Source organism: Penaeus vannamei, chromosome 9, assembly GCF_042767895.1.
Source record: "Penaeus vannamei isolate JL-2024 chromosome 9, ASM4276789v1, whole genome shotgun sequence".
Lineage (NCBI taxonomy): Eukaryota > Metazoa > Arthropoda > Malacostraca > Decapoda > Penaeidae > Penaeus > Penaeus vannamei.
This window is the reverse complement of record NC_091557.1, coordinates 41,474,763-41,492,262: the sequence shown is the minus strand read 5'-3', so window position 1 is coordinate 41,492,262 and position 17,500 is coordinate 41,474,763. Positions and strand designations below refer to the sequence as shown.

General features: G+C 36.2%; 3 protein-coding genes across 6 annotated transcripts in view; 1 reads left to right on the top strand and 2 right to left on the bottom strand.

Moving 5' to 3' along the window:
- LOC113824751 (nuclear envelope phosphatase-regulatory subunit 1) overlaps positions 1-17,500 on the bottom strand; it is a 239,110-nt gene that overhangs the window by 11,442 nt on the left and 210,168 nt on the right. The gene's annotated exons all lie outside the window — the stretch shown is intronic.
- LOC113824750 (zinc finger protein 431) lies at positions 44-10,249 on the top strand. The gene is made up of 3 exons (XM_027377525.2): positions 44-131; positions 2,756-3,205; positions 4,765-10,249. Exons 2-3 carry the CDS (start codon positions 2,777-2,779, stop codon positions 6,487-6,489), a joined length of 2,154 nt encoding a protein of 717 aa, XP_027233326.1. The 5' UTR covers positions 44-131; positions 2,756-2,776; the 3' UTR covers positions 6,490-10,249.
- The window catches only part of LOC113824755 (solute carrier family 22 member 20), a 23,227-nt gene continuing 17,793 nt past the window's right edge, over positions 12,067-17,500 (bottom strand). For 2 of the 3 annotated variants that reach the window (XM_070125758.1, XM_070125759.1), the window contains exons 7-13: positions 16,772-16,940; positions 15,737-15,881; positions 15,036-15,229; positions 14,255-14,415; positions 13,641-13,705; positions 12,960-13,079; positions 12,067-12,649 (exon numbers count right to left, since the gene is read on the bottom strand). In XM_070125758.1, coding sequence (XP_069981859.1) covers positions 12,428-12,649; positions 12,960-13,079; positions 13,641-13,705; positions 14,255-14,415; positions 15,036-15,229; positions 15,737-15,881; positions 16,772-16,940 — 1,076 coding nt within the window. In that variant the 3' untranslated portion in view covers positions 12,067-12,427. Of the gene's footprint in view, positions 12,650-12,959; positions 13,080-13,640; positions 13,706-14,254; positions 14,416-15,035; positions 15,232-15,736; positions 15,882-16,771; positions 16,941-17,500 lie in introns of all 3 variants that reach the window. The other variant, XM_070125757.1, reaches the window with a different exon arrangement.

The following is a 17,500-nucleotide window of genomic DNA, read 5'->3' as shown; positions in this document are numbered from 1 at the left end:
ATAATAAATCTTAAAAGCCACAATATAGTTTTTAGCATGAGTTCGGAGTAGTAGTTTGTTTACAAGGTGCGAGGTCGGAGGAGGTCGTCTGCTTCCTCTCGACATGACCTCCGTGATAACATTTCCCTCAGGTATTATTTCCTTCATTTCCTCACGTATTTCTCTTCGTGTCCTGAGTTTAAAGGAATTAGAGGTTAGAAGTGTCTTTGAATCTTTGAATTACGTGGTGGAAGTAGGTTTAGGTCCGGTTTGTATTTGTGTTTTTGCGAGGGGGGGATTTTGACAGATGATCGTTTTATTATTCGAGTTGTTTTAGGTGTCATTTACCAGAAGGAAGTCTATGATGCACGAAAAGCCAGTTAGAGGAATATGTCAAATGGCGTGATTTTACCTTTTGTTGGTATTCTTGATGTGAAATGTAGTCGAAAATGATTTCTTTCGTCAAACTGCGATTCGATATCTTTCCGTCTTATTTCTGGGAGGATCTCTCGTTGAAATGGAAGAAAGACACGATAACTATCCCTTAGTATGTGAAACTATTAGGAAACAGTTAGTCAGCTGATCTGGTGATGGTTCAGAATAGGCCTGAAGTGATGCTGTAATCTTCATGCATTGTGTTCTTGCAAAAGTCAGCATACCTGCAACATTTGCATGTGATAAGAAAGAGCTATGACTGGTTCCTTACACAAAGAAAAATTGCTAAGGAGGTGACAAGCTACATCTTGCCAGAATATACACAATGGAGGACTCTTCATCAGAGTCAAAGGGGAACAGGATATAGTGTGTACATGCAAATCTAGATGGGCAACAGTAGCCTTTATTTTGTGTAGATTGATGGTAATTTTTACACCCTGATAATGCTGTCATGTACATTTTGTTTTGATTATCCTATCTCAGCTTTTCTTTGTTTATATACAGTCCTTTCTCTGTCCATACTCAGACCTGTTCTGAACATTTACAGTTTATGATTTCATTTCTCAAACTCCTTGCCTGCTTCATTTGTTGTTGTTAGATACCCAAATCCAGAATCTACCATTTTCATCTGTTTTTTCTTACTTTTGATTTAACCTCTTTATGTAGAGAGAGAGGATATGTGTATTTTTGGTGATTTCATGTTGTACACCTGTATTTACATATGATATGTTCTACCAGTGATATTTCTTAGTCATTATTATAATGTTTTTCTTTTATTCAGTTATGCTTTTATTTTGACACATGCCTTGTGAAATTTTTTACTGTGTTACGTTTACTCTATGATGAAGATAGACTTTGAACTCTGAGGGGCATGAACAATTGTCTTTATAAAGTTATTTGGCACTACTAACAACTTGAAACTTTCTAGATTTAATCCAATCTCTGATACTTCTGACGCTATCCTGTATAGAGCCAAAATTACCTAAATAGTACCTATAGGCTATGTATACCTGATTCACTCATGTACAAATCCATATTGATATCATTTTATAGATGCTATAGATACCATTCTACTAAAGAGTATTCTTTGCCAGCTATAAACATTTTAATATTAATTGTAAATGTAAATTGGTCTGCTGTGTATGAGTCTTTCAATAGCCTGATTTTAGAAGAAGTACAAAGAATGCTTAATCTATTCATGTCAGATGACATCTATTTAGGTTTATGTTGTGGTGAAAAGTTTAGTGATGCCTGGTGATGCCAAACATGGATCTTGGCAGCTGGAATGCTACCTTGAGAGTTTTGTTATAAGCCAGGTAATAGATAAGACAGTAGGTTTACCTGGCTATAGAGAATGCTTAGAGCATATATATTCATTGTGCCAAGTGTAGACTTTGGTCTATTGTTTCATAATAACACCCACTTGCTACACTTATTTTTCCCCCTGACACAAAAGGGCTGGATAAACTTAACCCATTGGCACTAGGTACATGCACTGTCCACTTGTGCATGTTTGTGTGTACATAGATAACATTATTATTGATATCATCATCATCATTATTGATATCATCATCATCATCATCATCATCATCATCATCATCATCATCGATATCATCATCATCATCATCGATATCATCATCATCATCATTGATATCATCATCATCATCATTGATATCATCATCATTATTATTGATATCATCATTATCATTGATATCATCATCATCATCATTGATATCATCATCATGATCATTGATATCATCATCATGATCATTGATATCATCATCATTATCATTGATATCATCATCATCATTGATATCATCATCATTATCATTGATATCATCATCATTATCATTATTATTATTATTGATGTCATGATCATTATCATTATTATTATTATTGTCATTATTATTATTATTATTATTATTATTATTATTATTATTATTATTATTATTATTATTATTATTATTATTATTATTATTATTATTATTATTATTATTATTATTGTTATTATTATTATTATTATTATTATTATTATTATTATTATTATTATTATTATTATTATTATTATTATTATTATTATTATTATTATTATTATTATTATTATTATCATCATTATATTATTATTATATTAATATTATTATTATATATATTATTATTATTATATATATTATTATTATTATATTAATATTATTATTATATATATTATTATTATTATATATATTATTATTATTGCTATTATTATTATTATTATTATTATTGTTATTGTTATTGTTATTATTATTATTGTTATTATTATTATTATTATTATTACAATTACTATTAGTCTTCTTATCACTTACAGAGTAGAAAACTGTAGCCAAAGATGGATCAGTCTCCAGTGCCCCCAACTACCTGTTACTCAGTCGTGAATGTACAAAATTTTAGCGAAGATAATGGTACAGCAGAGATTGTTTCCTCAAGCGAGATAACCATGAAGATTGAGAACATTTCTGAAGAGAATCTCATCCAAGAATGTCTGGCCATTGACGGCCTTGAAAATGATGGCGAGCTCACGTCCATCAAGGAGGATGTGGAGGACAGCGATAAATACAGCAATGAAGAAAATGTTGGCGAGGGGTCGGACAGCTCCAGGCGACTCCTAAGACGGAAAAAAGGCAAAAGGCCAAGGAAGACGTACGAAAAAATCCAGCGTTTAACCAGAATTTACACGTGCGTGGACTGTCCTGAGACATTTTCACGCCTCAGTCAACTACGAGCTCATTCTAGGGTACACACCGAAGATCAGACTGAGGTAAGTGTAAATGATTTATTCGATAAGATTATGTGTAATGATGAATTGTATTGTATTATTATTGTTATTATTATTATTATCATAGTTGTTATTGTTATTGTTGTTTTTATTATTGTCATTATTATTATTATTTATAATTATTATTTATTATTATTTTTTGTATTTTTGTTTTTGTCATTATTATTGTTATAATTTTGTTATTATTATTATTATAATTATTATTACTACTAATACTAGTGCTGCTGCTGCTGCTGCTAGTACTCCTACTAGTACTAATGCTAGTATTACTACTAGTAATACTACTAGTACTACTAGTACAACTGGTGCTAGTACTAGTACTACTACTACTACTACAAGTACTAATAGTACTAGTAATACTTCTATTACTACTAATACTACTAGTATTATTAATAGTATTATTAATAGTACTACTACTACTGCTACTAGTACTGCTACTAGTACTGCTACTACTACTTGTACTGCTACTACTACTTGTACTGCTACTACTACTTGTACTGCTACTACTACTTGTACTGCTACTACTACTTGTACTGCTACTACTACTTGTACTGCTACTACTACTTGTACTGCTACTACTACTAGTACTACTACTACTACTACTACTACTACTACTACTACTACTACTACTACTACTACTACTACTACTATTACTACTACTAGTAATACAATTACTGTTGCTATTATTATGAAATAATGATAATCATGATAGTTTTTATTGTTGTTAAGCTTGTTATTTTTATTATTATAAATTTTTATGTATATATATATATATATATATATATATATATATATATATATATATATATATATATATATATATATATATATATATATATATATATATATTTATATATATATATGTATATATATATATATATACATATATTTATATATATATATATATATATATATATATATATATATATATATATATATATATATATATATATATATATATATATATATATATATATATATATATATATATATATATATATACATGTATGTATATATATATATATATATATATATATATATATATATATATATATATATATATATATATATATATATATATATATATATATATATATATATATATATATATATATTGTGTGTGTATGTGTGTGTGTGTGTGTGTGTGTGTGTGTGTGTGTGTGTGTGTGTGTGTGTGTGTGTGTGTGTGTGTGTGTGTGTGTGTGTGTGTCTGTGTGTGTGTGTGTGTGTGTGTGTGTGTGTGTGTGTGTGTGCACATATATATGCGTTCAAATATATACATATATATATATATATATATATATATATATATATATATATATATATATATATATATATATATATATATATATATATATATATATATATATATATATATATATATGTAGTAATATTAGTATGAGTAGTATATAATTAGGATGTAGGATATTACAGTATGTTTACAAATAAGAGTATTTAATAAGGATAATCTTTACACTCTTTCATCTCTCTATAAAAAACTGATTTATGTTTTGATAAACTGACTATTATTTTTCTTTCAGAAATATGATTGTGATCTGTGTGAAGAAGTCTTCGATAGGTTAAAGCGCTTGATGTCCCACCGCAAGAAGCACCATCGCGCAAGCCTGTCATGCAAAATGTGTTCCAGCAAATTCACGCATTATGCTAGTTACAGAATACACATGAGGGTCCATAAGGGGGAAAAACCTTACGTGTGCCAGGAGTGCGGTGCAGCTTTTGTTCAAAGTGGGCATCTAAATATTCATAAGAGGACCCACACAGGTGAAAAGCCATACACGTGTGACATTTGCAATAGTAATTTCAAACAGATATCCCACCTCAAAACTCATGTTCGAACTCACACACAAGATAAGCCCTATCAATGTGATCAGTGTGAGGCGTCATTCACACAAAATAGTAGTCTGAAAAGGCACAGGCGATCTCACACTGGCGAGAAACCTTACAAATGTGCTTTCTGTGATATGACCTTTGTAGTAAAGAGCAATATGCAAAGACATTTATATACACATACCGGTGAAAAGCCGTACCAGTGCGACTTGTGTCCAGCCTCCTTTGGACAAGCTATAGACTTAAAGAGGCACAAAATTAGCCATACAGGTATTAAGCCATTTAAGTGTGACCGTTGCGATGCAGCTTTCAGTCGTAAAAATAATCTCAAGTGGCATCAGATGACCCATAATGGAAATACTCCATTTAGATGTGAAGTTTGTCAGGTGGGGTTTTCCTCGCCAGGTGACCTCAAAGTACATAAAAGAATACACGCTCCACCAAAACCGTTTCGCTGTGAGTTGTGTCCAGCTTCTTTCCAGCAGTTCAGTTCCCTCACACGTCATAAAATGATTCATACCGGTGAGAGGCCATTGCGCAAGAAACCAGAAAACAAACCTGGATCATTTAAAGAAACTGGCATTAAACCATATGCATGTGAGATTTGTAATGCAACTTTCTGTGAGAAAAGAAACCTTAAAAGACATATCATATCATTACATGATAATGTGCGGAAACTTGGGGGTGGTTCAGTTGCTGATTCTGATTTGAAGGAAGATGGAATACTTGAAAAGTTTATTAAAGTTCAACAGCCTGCTCAAGTAAAGAAAAAACCTGCAGAACAAATTACATACACCATAAATTATCAAAATCCAGTTGTAATTACTCAACCAGAACAGCAGCAGCTACAACAGCCAGAAGCACAGCAGGAAATACAACAGCAGAGCATTACCCTTCAGCACGTTGTCATACAACAGCCACTGAACAGCGAAGAATCTGTAACTGGAACACAGACCATTACTCAAATGCCACAGCTCATGCTTGCCCAGGGCCCAGGCCAACCACCTAAGCCGGCAAAACTGGCTAACAACTGCCAGAACCACCATGCTCATGTACTCACCTTCATTGAGGGGAGCTATAACCAATGGCAAACGTGGTGTTTCTGTGACCCCCCTAACATAGTAGACCAGTCTAGTCAAATTATCAGCACCGTCCCTGCGGCCAGTGCCATAATCGCCACACCACCATCCACTGTCGTCCCGCCAGATTCCTCCTCCTCCTCCTCCACAGCCACAGTCACCTCTGCTGTTGCAGTGTCCTCGATTGCCAACTCACAGTGCACCAACGTTGAGCAGCTGGAAGGCCAGATCATCCCCGCGCAAATACAGGTCCAGCTTCCTGTTGGCAATACTCAAGCAGGTGGAGTAATTAGAGAAGATGTACTTAGGGGATGGCTTGGTGGCTGGAATAAATGTTAATATGTATAGCTGGTAGATATTTATTGAATATTACAAAGTATATGATATTTTCTTGATTTATATCAGATTATATTTAGATGATTTATGATAAAGTTTGTAAGTTACAGTGTAAATGATTTTTTTTTTTTTTACAGTTTAATTAATTTTGGGTCTAACTCTTATTCACTGTTAAACTAAATTCATACTGAACCCAAATTGATGTGCATATGCACGTTACAAACTACATATTCAGTTTTAAAAGTTATAATCAGGCTAGTCATGTTTCCATGTAGCACACACAAGTAGACTGATATATAGGCATGAAGGCAGGTAGACATACAAACAGAAACAGAAAAAAATATTACTTGTGTGTATGTTTGTGTATATGATGTGTGATGTGTGTGTTTATATGTTTCTTTCTGCATTAACTGTAGATTTGGAAAGTAAGCAAAATTATGAAATTGAACTTGTGCATTCCACGTTTAAGGGATGGTAAGAAACCACATTCCCAGCCAGAGAAAAGTTAATCATTATTTCAGCCTAAATGTCATGACCCACACTTCTTAATCTAGTTGAAAGTGATTTGATTGTAGAAAGCAAATATCAATAAGTCATATGAAAGGCAGACTGGAAATTCTTCAAACTTTAGGTAACTTACGTAGGGAATCTTGAGAGGATCAAATTGTCCAGTGCTTTGCCAGTTTCCGAAAATTGATTCTTGTATCCGTCAGAAGTAATAGCTCCGTATTATGGACAGGATACATGAAACCATTAACTTCCTTCAGTGTACAAACAACCTCTCCTTGTTTCCTCCGCCACAGCTGTATTGATTATCTCTCTTTCTGAAGCGTGTAACCTCTTTGAAGATCTGTATAACCTTATCATGTGCAAGATCTCATTATTTTGTTCTATATAAATAGCACAAAATATATTAATATATGTATTGCTTCCATGAATCAGATACCCCCTACAACTGTTACCTGCACAACTGATATATATTTTCATTGGATATTTTGTACTCATTCATCTAGATAACTATTACAATATATATGAATTGTATTTGTGTTATGGGTGTTGTTTTTGTACTGTGGATTGCTGCCACTTACATTTGATAGTGTTGTGTAGTGATAATATGGTGTCAGGAAGCTTCTAGTGCTTTTTATATCACAACTAGTAAGAAGAGGTGTAATGCAGTAGGTCAGGACTTCATTGTTTTATGTAGTTGAAATATTGTTTGTTTACAATTTACAGGATTTATCAAATAACAAAATGTAGAGAAGATATATATATACAGTATATGTATGTACATGTGTATATAAGAAAATAAGTTTTTTTTCTGCATTTTCAATTGAGTTTGTGGAGATTTGTATCCAACTTTTATCATAGATTGCAGGGAGAGGTATGAATCTCTTTAAAAAATATATATCTATACACATATATCAGCTACAGGCAGGTCTATCTTTGCTCGATAAAGTAACTTGTCAGCGATGGTTATCTGGATGTTCTGTCCAGGGTCATGCTATAACCAAACCCAAAAGAGTTGATTTACTAGTTGATATCTTTCTATATTTATTTCTTTTTCTTTTTATTGGCTTCTAGTGCTATGTGACCTTGACGTCTAGCACATTTATTTGTTTTAACCGTTAATCATTTATTGGCTTGTATGTTAAACATGAAAATCCACATATTCACATAAAAAGTAGTTATGGGTATCTCATTAAATCGTAACACAGAATTTGTAGAAATCAAACAAGTTGAAACAATTCTGCAATCTGTTAGAAATGGTGTATAATGGTTTCAGATACACAGACATGACTTCATATGAACAAAGGGAAGATTATTTTAAAAAATGGATCATGAAGATGAAACCTATTAGTGCATTCACTTGTCATACAGGCAAGAAACCTCAGAAAGTATATTCTTGCAAGATTTTTGTAGTTGTCATTCATAATCAAATGCATAATCTTCGACAGAATATGTTGGTATAGTTCTTGAATGTTAAAAATGTTATTGTTGTTATTTTCTCACATTTATTATAATGTTTTTCATCATGATCATTATTGCCATTCATAATAATCATTATTTTCATTCATTACCATCAGCATTGTCATAATCTTCATTGGGAAGTTTAGTTACAACTCTACCTTCACCTTTTCACCATTGTCAGTATCATCCAGATATCAGTCATCTTTAGAATAATAATTATGTTACTTTGTGAAATAATTATATTAATGCATCAGGCCATATTCATATGGACACTTGGTTTTAAAGTTGATAATGTTTTGTAAAGATTTACAAAGTGTTGTATCTTGAAATAAGCAGTAGCCATCATATGTTGAAAAATAGTTGTATGATTGGCAATTAAATTATGTGAATAGTAATTAAGGAAATGTCTTACTGGTTATATTGGTTGACATTATGTTGCTCTTCATATTGATTGATTGGAACCAAATTATGAAATGAATTACATATACAGATCATAGGTTGCACGGATGATGGATGTACGCGTTTAATAATACTGTATTTAGAACTTAGTGATAATGACGAAAAATATAAGCTTATGTTTTTTATACAGATCTGTAGGTGCTTTTTTATGTTAGTTTTATTAAGGGAACTAAGACTTATCATACGGAAGTTGCATTTGAAAAGGCAAGTCATTTTTCATGTGAGATTAGGCTAACCTATCTCCATGCAATGCTCATGACTACCAGCATTATTATAGAGGAAATGTCAAGGATAAAGCATTTATTACAATTCTGAAATTTATTAGTTATCAAAACCCAGTAAATATATGGTTAATCAGTTGTAAAATTCTGACAATGGAAAGAATCTAGGAAAGCATTTGACAGCAGTGGAAAGTGACATTTATAATGTTAGCTAAGACCAAAACTGTATCAAAAACCCCGTAGGAATCTCCATGACTCAAAAGGCATCCTGTAGTCGTAAGGTTACTCAGATAATCCTGCCAAGATTTTTGTAACAATTTTATTGTTTAGAAGCATTACTTGAATGTGTAGATGCAGTTGTTGTAACAATGTTGTACGTGGTCATTGCTGTTTACTGTTAGGGATATCGGTGGTTAATTTTATCGGAAGCTGAGTAGAATAAGCCTGATTTTCCAAAGCAGTGATTCATTGCAAAATGTGTAAGTTTGAAACCAAAAACAGATGTGGTAACACAGAGTTTGCTGCAGTAGAGAAAAGTACAATTGGTCTTAAAATGATTTAGAAAATATCCAAAGTTCATTCCATTTATGTATAGAGACATAACTGTCGTCATCAAATTCATATAAACATGTTTTGCTGTTTTCTCTTCCCTCCTGTCAGGCATAAGAGGCAGTGACAGTGATTTAGGGGTCACTTTTCTTTTTCTTTAAAGTAATTTACCGCTTTAGACATACAGTATGTACCTGCACATTATACACACTATCATAATCATTCATAACATGGTCTTTCACTTACTAAAATGCACACTCATTCAGTTTCATTGTTTCATGTTATCTCATTCACACTTTTCATCCACACTCATGCTCATTTGCTCACAGATTTAACACATTCTTATTCACATACAAGTCACTTACATTCACTTAATACTCTGTCATTAACAATTGCTCACAGTGTGCTTGCATTCATTCTCACTTTCACATTCTTCATGCCAACAGCTTCACACCTACACACACCTACACACACACACACACACACACACACACACACACACACACACACACACACACACACACACACACACACCTACACACACACACACACCTACACACACACACACACCTACACACACCTACACACACACACCTACACACACACCTACACACACACCTACACACACACCTACACACACACCTACACCAACACACAGACACACACACCTACACATGCACACACACACCTACACCTACACCTACACACACACACACACACCTACACATGCACACACACACCTACACATGCACACACACACTTACACACACACACACACACCTACACACACACACACACACACACCTACACACACTCACACCTACACACACACACACACACCTACACACACACACACCTACACACACACACACAGACCTACACACACACACACAGACCTACACACACACACAGACCTACACACACACACAGACCTACACACACACACAGACCCACACACACACACACACACACACACACACACACACACACACACACACACACACACACACACACACACACACACACACCCTACGTGCGTAATTCATGATGAACAGATTGCAACAGGAACAACGAAGGGAAGGACAAGAAAACACGAATGTGCCGAAGGCCTTTCCGGTAATGCTTCGTCAGGGCAGATGTATGCCCTGACGAAGCATTAGCGAAAAGGCCTTTGGCATATTCGTGTGTTTTCTTGTCCTTCCTTTCGTAGTTCGTTTCACACACACACCCTATTTGATTTTACAAGCAACAATCCGCATACGGCAATTGTTAACTCCTCCTCCTATTCCTTTTTTTGTCCTCTTAAATTAGGATTTCGATGTTACCAACGTCGTGAAAAAGACTGATGTGGCGCAACAGTGCTAGTGTGTTTAACCAAAGAAATCACTCCACTCTAAACACAAAGTTTCTAATTTTTACGGATTTTTGTCTTAAGTTCGTGATTTTTTTTTCTTTTTTTTTGGTCAAAATTTTATCACTCATAGAGACTTGAAAGAATATATATATATGATATGCAATATTTATGCTCCAAAGGGCAAGCTTTGTGCACAGTGGATCATAATAAAAGTAAAGTGTGAAAAAAATATAATGCATTGAATAAAATGATTAGTTTTCTTATCCTGAGCAAGACTAAGGTAAAATGTTCAGTTCAGTACAGCGTTTTAGATTAGATATTTGATTTTGATACTTTATTTAGACAATAGTTTACAACATATGCAATCAATTTACAATATGAATTAGAGGAAGTTGTGTGTAATGATTTATATTCAAGTTATATGTAATGATTTATATACAATCATTCCAAGAATATTGACCGAGCATTTTGAGTGCTCATTAGGGAAAAGATGATGGGCATAAGTGTTTTCAGAAAGATAATTGCAGTTAATTTGAAACGTTTTATCGGTACAATATGCGCCGAGTTATTAGAAATCATAAATAATAAAATTGTTTCCAATAAGTGCATCATCTCTTAACATCTATATTTGACTATTTAGCTTTTTTCCCCCTTTTCCCCACAATTCATTGACGTTTACAACCGTTCGTGAATTTTCTTTACCGATATTGGACTAAACTATTTCAGCGAGTTTGTTTTCATTATTTTGAAAGATGGTGAACAAGCCTTTGGGGTGTACCGGGTTTTGGTTTATACAGCAGGTATCTTGTACAATGCGCTGTTATGGAAAGACACTCGAGCCCTCATTTCTACCTTAAAGAAAAAAATAGAAAAAAAAAGTAAGAAATGAACGTCAGTCGTGAAGTTTCGAACTCGCTAACAGTGTGTGTTTGTGCTTGCTTTTGCTTTCGTATTTTTTTCTTGATTTTTTGTGATTACAGTATACATCAAACATTCGCTAAATTCTAGGATTTTTTTTAAACAACAACAAAACAATTGAACTTTATTTATAAACCAGGGATACAACTAAATAATAATGACAGATTAATAATAAACATCACAGTTTAATCAGTTGACGGCCAGCGCATCTTCCAGCTGATGCCGCCGAGACAATATAATCAGCTGACGCCACCGACGCCACGATCAGCTGATGCCACTGACGTTATGAGCAGCTGATGCCACCGACGCCACGATCAGCTGATGCCACCGACACCACGATCAGCTGATACCACCGATGCCACGATCAGCTGATGCCACCGATGCCACGATCAGCTGATGCCACCGACGTCATGATCAGCTGATGCCACCGACAACATGATCAGCTGATGACACCGACGCCTAGAGTCTTAAATTAAGCCTCCTCAGCAGAGCCGATGGCGGGCATTTCCTCGGCTTCATCTTCTCTCGTCTTGCCCTTCTTGGCCGCCCTGATGCCCTCCCGCCTCCTTTCGACGTCCTCGATCGTGTCCGGGAGAGGCATGTTGTTTGTTTCGGGCAAAAGGGGCACCAAGAGGCTCCCCAGAATTCCTGCCGAGCCGAAAGTAGCGCCGACCGCCCACCACGTCTTCTGCGCCTGCGTCAGGAATGAGGGAAAGCGTGTTATTTGCACCTACGATTCAAGAGACCGGGAGACTTCACTTGTTAAAAAACAAAGGAGAGAGAGAGAGAGAGAGAGAGAGAGAGAGAGAGAGAGAGAGAGAGAGAGAGAGAGAGAGAGAGAGAGAGAGAGAGAGAGAGAGAGAGAGGGAGGGAGGGAGGGAGAGAGAGACGAAAAAGGGAGAAAAAATAAAGAGACAGATAAGAGGCACAACTACAACAGATAGATAGACCTACACAGAGACAGAAAATAGCAACCTCAACCCCAGGACCCAACATCAACTCACCAGAACGTCTGTGATGAAGGGCGCCGTCAGGAACCCAAAACTCCCCGCGAGGCTGGCCAGTGCGAAGCCTCGAGACCTGATGACGGTTGGGTACAGCTCTGGCACGTACATGAAGTTCACCTGCGGAAAGGGGGCCGGTCATTGGTAACAGCGGTGGGATTGTGCTAGTCTCCGTCTGTCTTTGTCTGATTCTCTTTCTGTTTGTCTCATTCTCTTTTTCTTTTTAGAGTCTCTGTCTGTTTTTTGGTCTGATTTTCTTTCTGTCTGCCTCTCTGTCTGTCTCTTTCTCTCGGTGTGTTTGTCTCGTTCTCTTTCTCTTAGTCTGTTTGTCTCATTCTCTTTCTCTTAGTCTGTTTGTCTGATTATCTCTCTGTATGTCTGTCTCATTCTTGTTCTTTGTTTGTTTGTCTGTGTGTCTACCTCTTTCTCTTTGTCTTTGTCTACCTCATTCTCTGTCTGTCTGTCTCTCTCCCACACACGCGCGCACGCACGCACACACACACACACACACACACACACACACACACACACACACACAGAGTACGCAAACGCACACGCACACACAGAGCACACAAACACAGACACACAGTACCACCCACACACACATATTTATGTATGTGTTTGTGTGCCCGCATATATATATATCAACGCGTGTTTGCCTCCCGGTATCTTGCGACTAACCTGGAAGACGGCAGCGATAAGGAGCAGTGACGTCATCACAAGGACCCACCGTATCCACATGAATTCTGCATAAATGTAGGGGAGAAATTTGCATAATGATGGGGGAAAACTTGCATAATGATCGGGGAAATCTGCATAATGATGGGGGAAAACTTGCATAATGATCGGGGAAATCTGCATAATGATGGGGGAAATCTGCATAATGATGGGGGGAAACTTGCATAATTCCAGGGGGAGGATAAGAATTGTAAAATTCACAAAGTTGTAATGATAAATAGTTTTATTTATCATTAATAACAAATGATTAAACCAATATACCAGTTATAAAACGGTATTAAAACGATATTATCGTTAAGGCAATAAATTATGACAAATAAATCATAAATTATATATAATTTGTATCATAACGGGATATTTTTTCACTCATTTTATGATCCTAGGAATGTGAAGTCTTTCATTGATCCATATATCACCCTTATTAAAGTTTTCTAGACATATAGCTCATTATACCTAATTAAAAAAAAATCTCAGCGATCAACTCAACAAAAACAAACCAAAACAAATACCGATAAATAACAGAAAAGCACAATATGAGACAAGACCTCACTCCTCACCCTCGGGAACCGCGAGATCCACCAGCAGGAGGACGCCCGCCACCAGAAGAGCCCCGCCCACGATAAACCGACGCCCCATCCGCATGTTCAGGGGCGTGGCTATGAGGATGGCTATGAGGTCCATCGTCCCAGACATGGCCACGTAGATATAAGGGTCGTTGCTAGAGAAAGAAGGAGAAAAGGAAAGTGTCGGTGAGCGCGGGGTTAAAATTATTCTTTTGTTTTCCTTTACGCCCGCGGTCTCTGTGTGTCTGGTTTTAGGTTAAACTAGGTTATTTTAATTGTCGTATGTATTGATCGTGCTAGTTATGTTTTTTTCAGTGATGATGGTATGTTATAATTATTACAGTATTGATGATCATAATGAGAAAGGATTGATGAGGATACCAATAATGCAGATAATAGCAATGATAAAAACATGATTAGAACTATAGCAATGATTTAATTGTTGTTAATCATCAATATTTTATCGTTAGTATCATCACCATCAACGATTTCATGCTGCCATTATATCCGCATTACACAATCAAGACTATCTTCAATATATTCACAGTTATTGTTATTGTTGTTGTTATTATCATCATCATCATCATCATCATCATCATTATTATTATTATTATCATTATTATTATTATTATCATCATCATCATCATTATCCCTACAATAAGTGAAATTACGACCAGAAGAAAACAAGAAAAAATCGAAAATAATACAAAAGAATGAAACTCAAGATGACATTTACAAAAATAAAACTACCACAGCTATTAAAAGAGACACAAACCTCGTGAAATTATTAGCGTTGAGGATGATACCCAAGTAGAGGATACCTTGTAGATACCAAATACCTGTCGTGGCCACAATAATACGTCTTAACGCAGGAAAACGCAGATAAGCCGTTACTTGGTGTAGCCTCGCCCGTGCTCTCTTTCTCCAGGTCATGTCCGCTGTCTGTGACCTCTGTGGCTTCTCTATGACCTGTGTTAGGAAAAATGTTAGGTTACGATTATTGATGGATTCTGAATTAGATTTTTGTTTTTATTTTTCATTCATATCATTCATATATTTTTCTTTTATCTTTTCGGTGTGGTTATTTTATGTCTTGTTATTCATATTAATACAAAAGACACAAAAAACTACAAAACTACAAAAAATAAATACAAAAGTAAAAAAAATCACAAAACTACAAAATATAAATACAAAAGTTACAAAAAACACAAAACTACATAAATACAAAAAATACAAAAAAAATACAAAGAGGAAATACAAAAGGCAACAAAAAAGAAATACAAAAGGCAACAAAAAAGAAATACAAATAACAAAAAAGAAATACAAAAAAACTACAAAAAAGAAATACAAAGAACTACAAAAATATAAGAAAAAACTACAATAATACAAGAAAAAAACTAAAAAAAGAAATAAAATTTAAAAAATACACAAAAAATGGGGCAGGACTTTAGGATAAACCTCAAACGACCTTCTTACCTCCTCCTCCTGCAGATCACGGAGGGCGGAGGTCAGGGCGGGAGAGAGCTGGACGCGGTTCTTGGCGGCGGCGTGACCCAAGATGACCCCCGCCTCGTGACCTCGTCCCTGCTGACTAAGCCACCGGGGAGACTCGGAGACTAGGCTTGGGGTGCACAGAGCGAAGGGGGGGGGGGGGAGGTCAGTTGAAGTGGTCAAGGTTGCTTAGGCATTCTCTATCTTTTTCTTTTATCTCTCTGTCTGTCTGTCAGCCTGTCTCTCCCACTATCTCTCGCTCTCTCTCCTCTTTCTCTTTCTCTCGCTCGCTCTCTCTCTCTGTCTGTCTCTCCCCCCCTCTCTCTCTCCTATTTCTCTCGCTCTCTCTCTCTCTCCCCCCCTATCTCTCTCTGTCTGTCTCTCTCTCTCCCCCCATCTCTCTGTCTCTCTCTCTCTCCTTAACATCAGTATACAGCACACGCACACATCACAAATGTACACAAGTAAAATGAAAGTACAGCCGTGGCAATCATGTGGCAAAAATGGAATTAATATTTTTTTTTTACCACGTCTGATTAAGGAATATTAGGTGAAATGTTTTTGTATTAATTATGTGTACACGTTTCTGTGTTCATGTCTGCTCTTAAGAGTATAGCTATCACACACACACACACACACACACACACACACACACATATATATATATATATATATATATATATATATATATATATATATATATATATATATATATATATATGTGTGTGTGTGTGTGCGTGACAGATATTTTAATTATGCCTGTATATATATATATGTATGTGTGTGTGTGTGTGTGTGTGTGTGTGTGTGTGTGTGTGTGTGTGTGTGTGTGTGTGTGTGTGTGTGTGTGTGTGTGTGTGTGTGTGTGTATTTGTGTGCGTGTGTGTATCTGTGTGTGTGTGTATCTGTGTGTGTGTGTGTGCGTATGCGTGTGTGTGTGCGTGCGTGGGCGTGCGTGTGTGACAGAGATATTTAGTAAGTATGCCCATGTACTCGCATACACATCCTCAGGTCCCTCACAAGGCCAAGGGCATCACGACGAGCAGCGGCGCCGAGCCCGCCAGGAGGAGCCACCGCCACGTCCTGACGAGGTAGCCGGCGCCCGCGAACAGGACCACGGCCACGCTGAACGACGTCCCCAGCAGCATCCCGGCGAGGGTCCTGTGCCGAGAGGGCGTCGTCTCCAGCGCTGAAGGAGGGGTGGGTGGGGTGGGGGTAGGGGGGGGAGAAGAAGGTGTTGTAGTGGCTGGTTGTGGTGGTTGTGGTTGTAGAAGAAGGCGGACGGTGTTGTAGTGGCTGTGTTGGTTTTTGAGGTTGTTGTGGTTGCAGTGGTTGTTGTTGGTTGTTGCGGCTGTAGTGGTTGTAGTAATAGTGGTTCCAGTGGTTGTTGCTGTTGTTGTGGTTGTAGTGGTTGCAATGGTTGTTGCTGTGGTTGTCGTGGTGGTTGTGGTTGCAGTGGTTAGTGTTGGTTGTTGTGACTGTAGTCCTTGTGGGGGAGTTCCTATGGTATTTTTTTCTTGGTGTTGGTAGGTTGGATGTAGAACGTCATCATTTTCTTCAAGATTTTCCGATCAAAAAAGGATAAATACAAGAATATTTTGAAAGGAAAAGTTCCTAGTGCATACATTCACAATGACTGTCCCGCCGTCAATATTTTACAAAGACTTAATTCACTTAAATTAAATTAAATTCACTTAAAACTAGAATCACTCTGAGCGCGCATACCTCCGCCAAGGCAACAGGGACACC

Coding starts and splice junctions, on each gene's coding strand:
- LOC113824750 (XM_027377525.2), top strand. CDS start 2,777: ATGGATCAGTCTCCAGTGCCCCCAACTACCTGTTACTCAGTCGTGAAT. Junction 3,206..4,764: donor ACACCGAAGATCAGACTGAG/GTAAGTGTAAAT, acceptor TTTTTCTTTCAG/AAATATGATTGTGATCTGTG.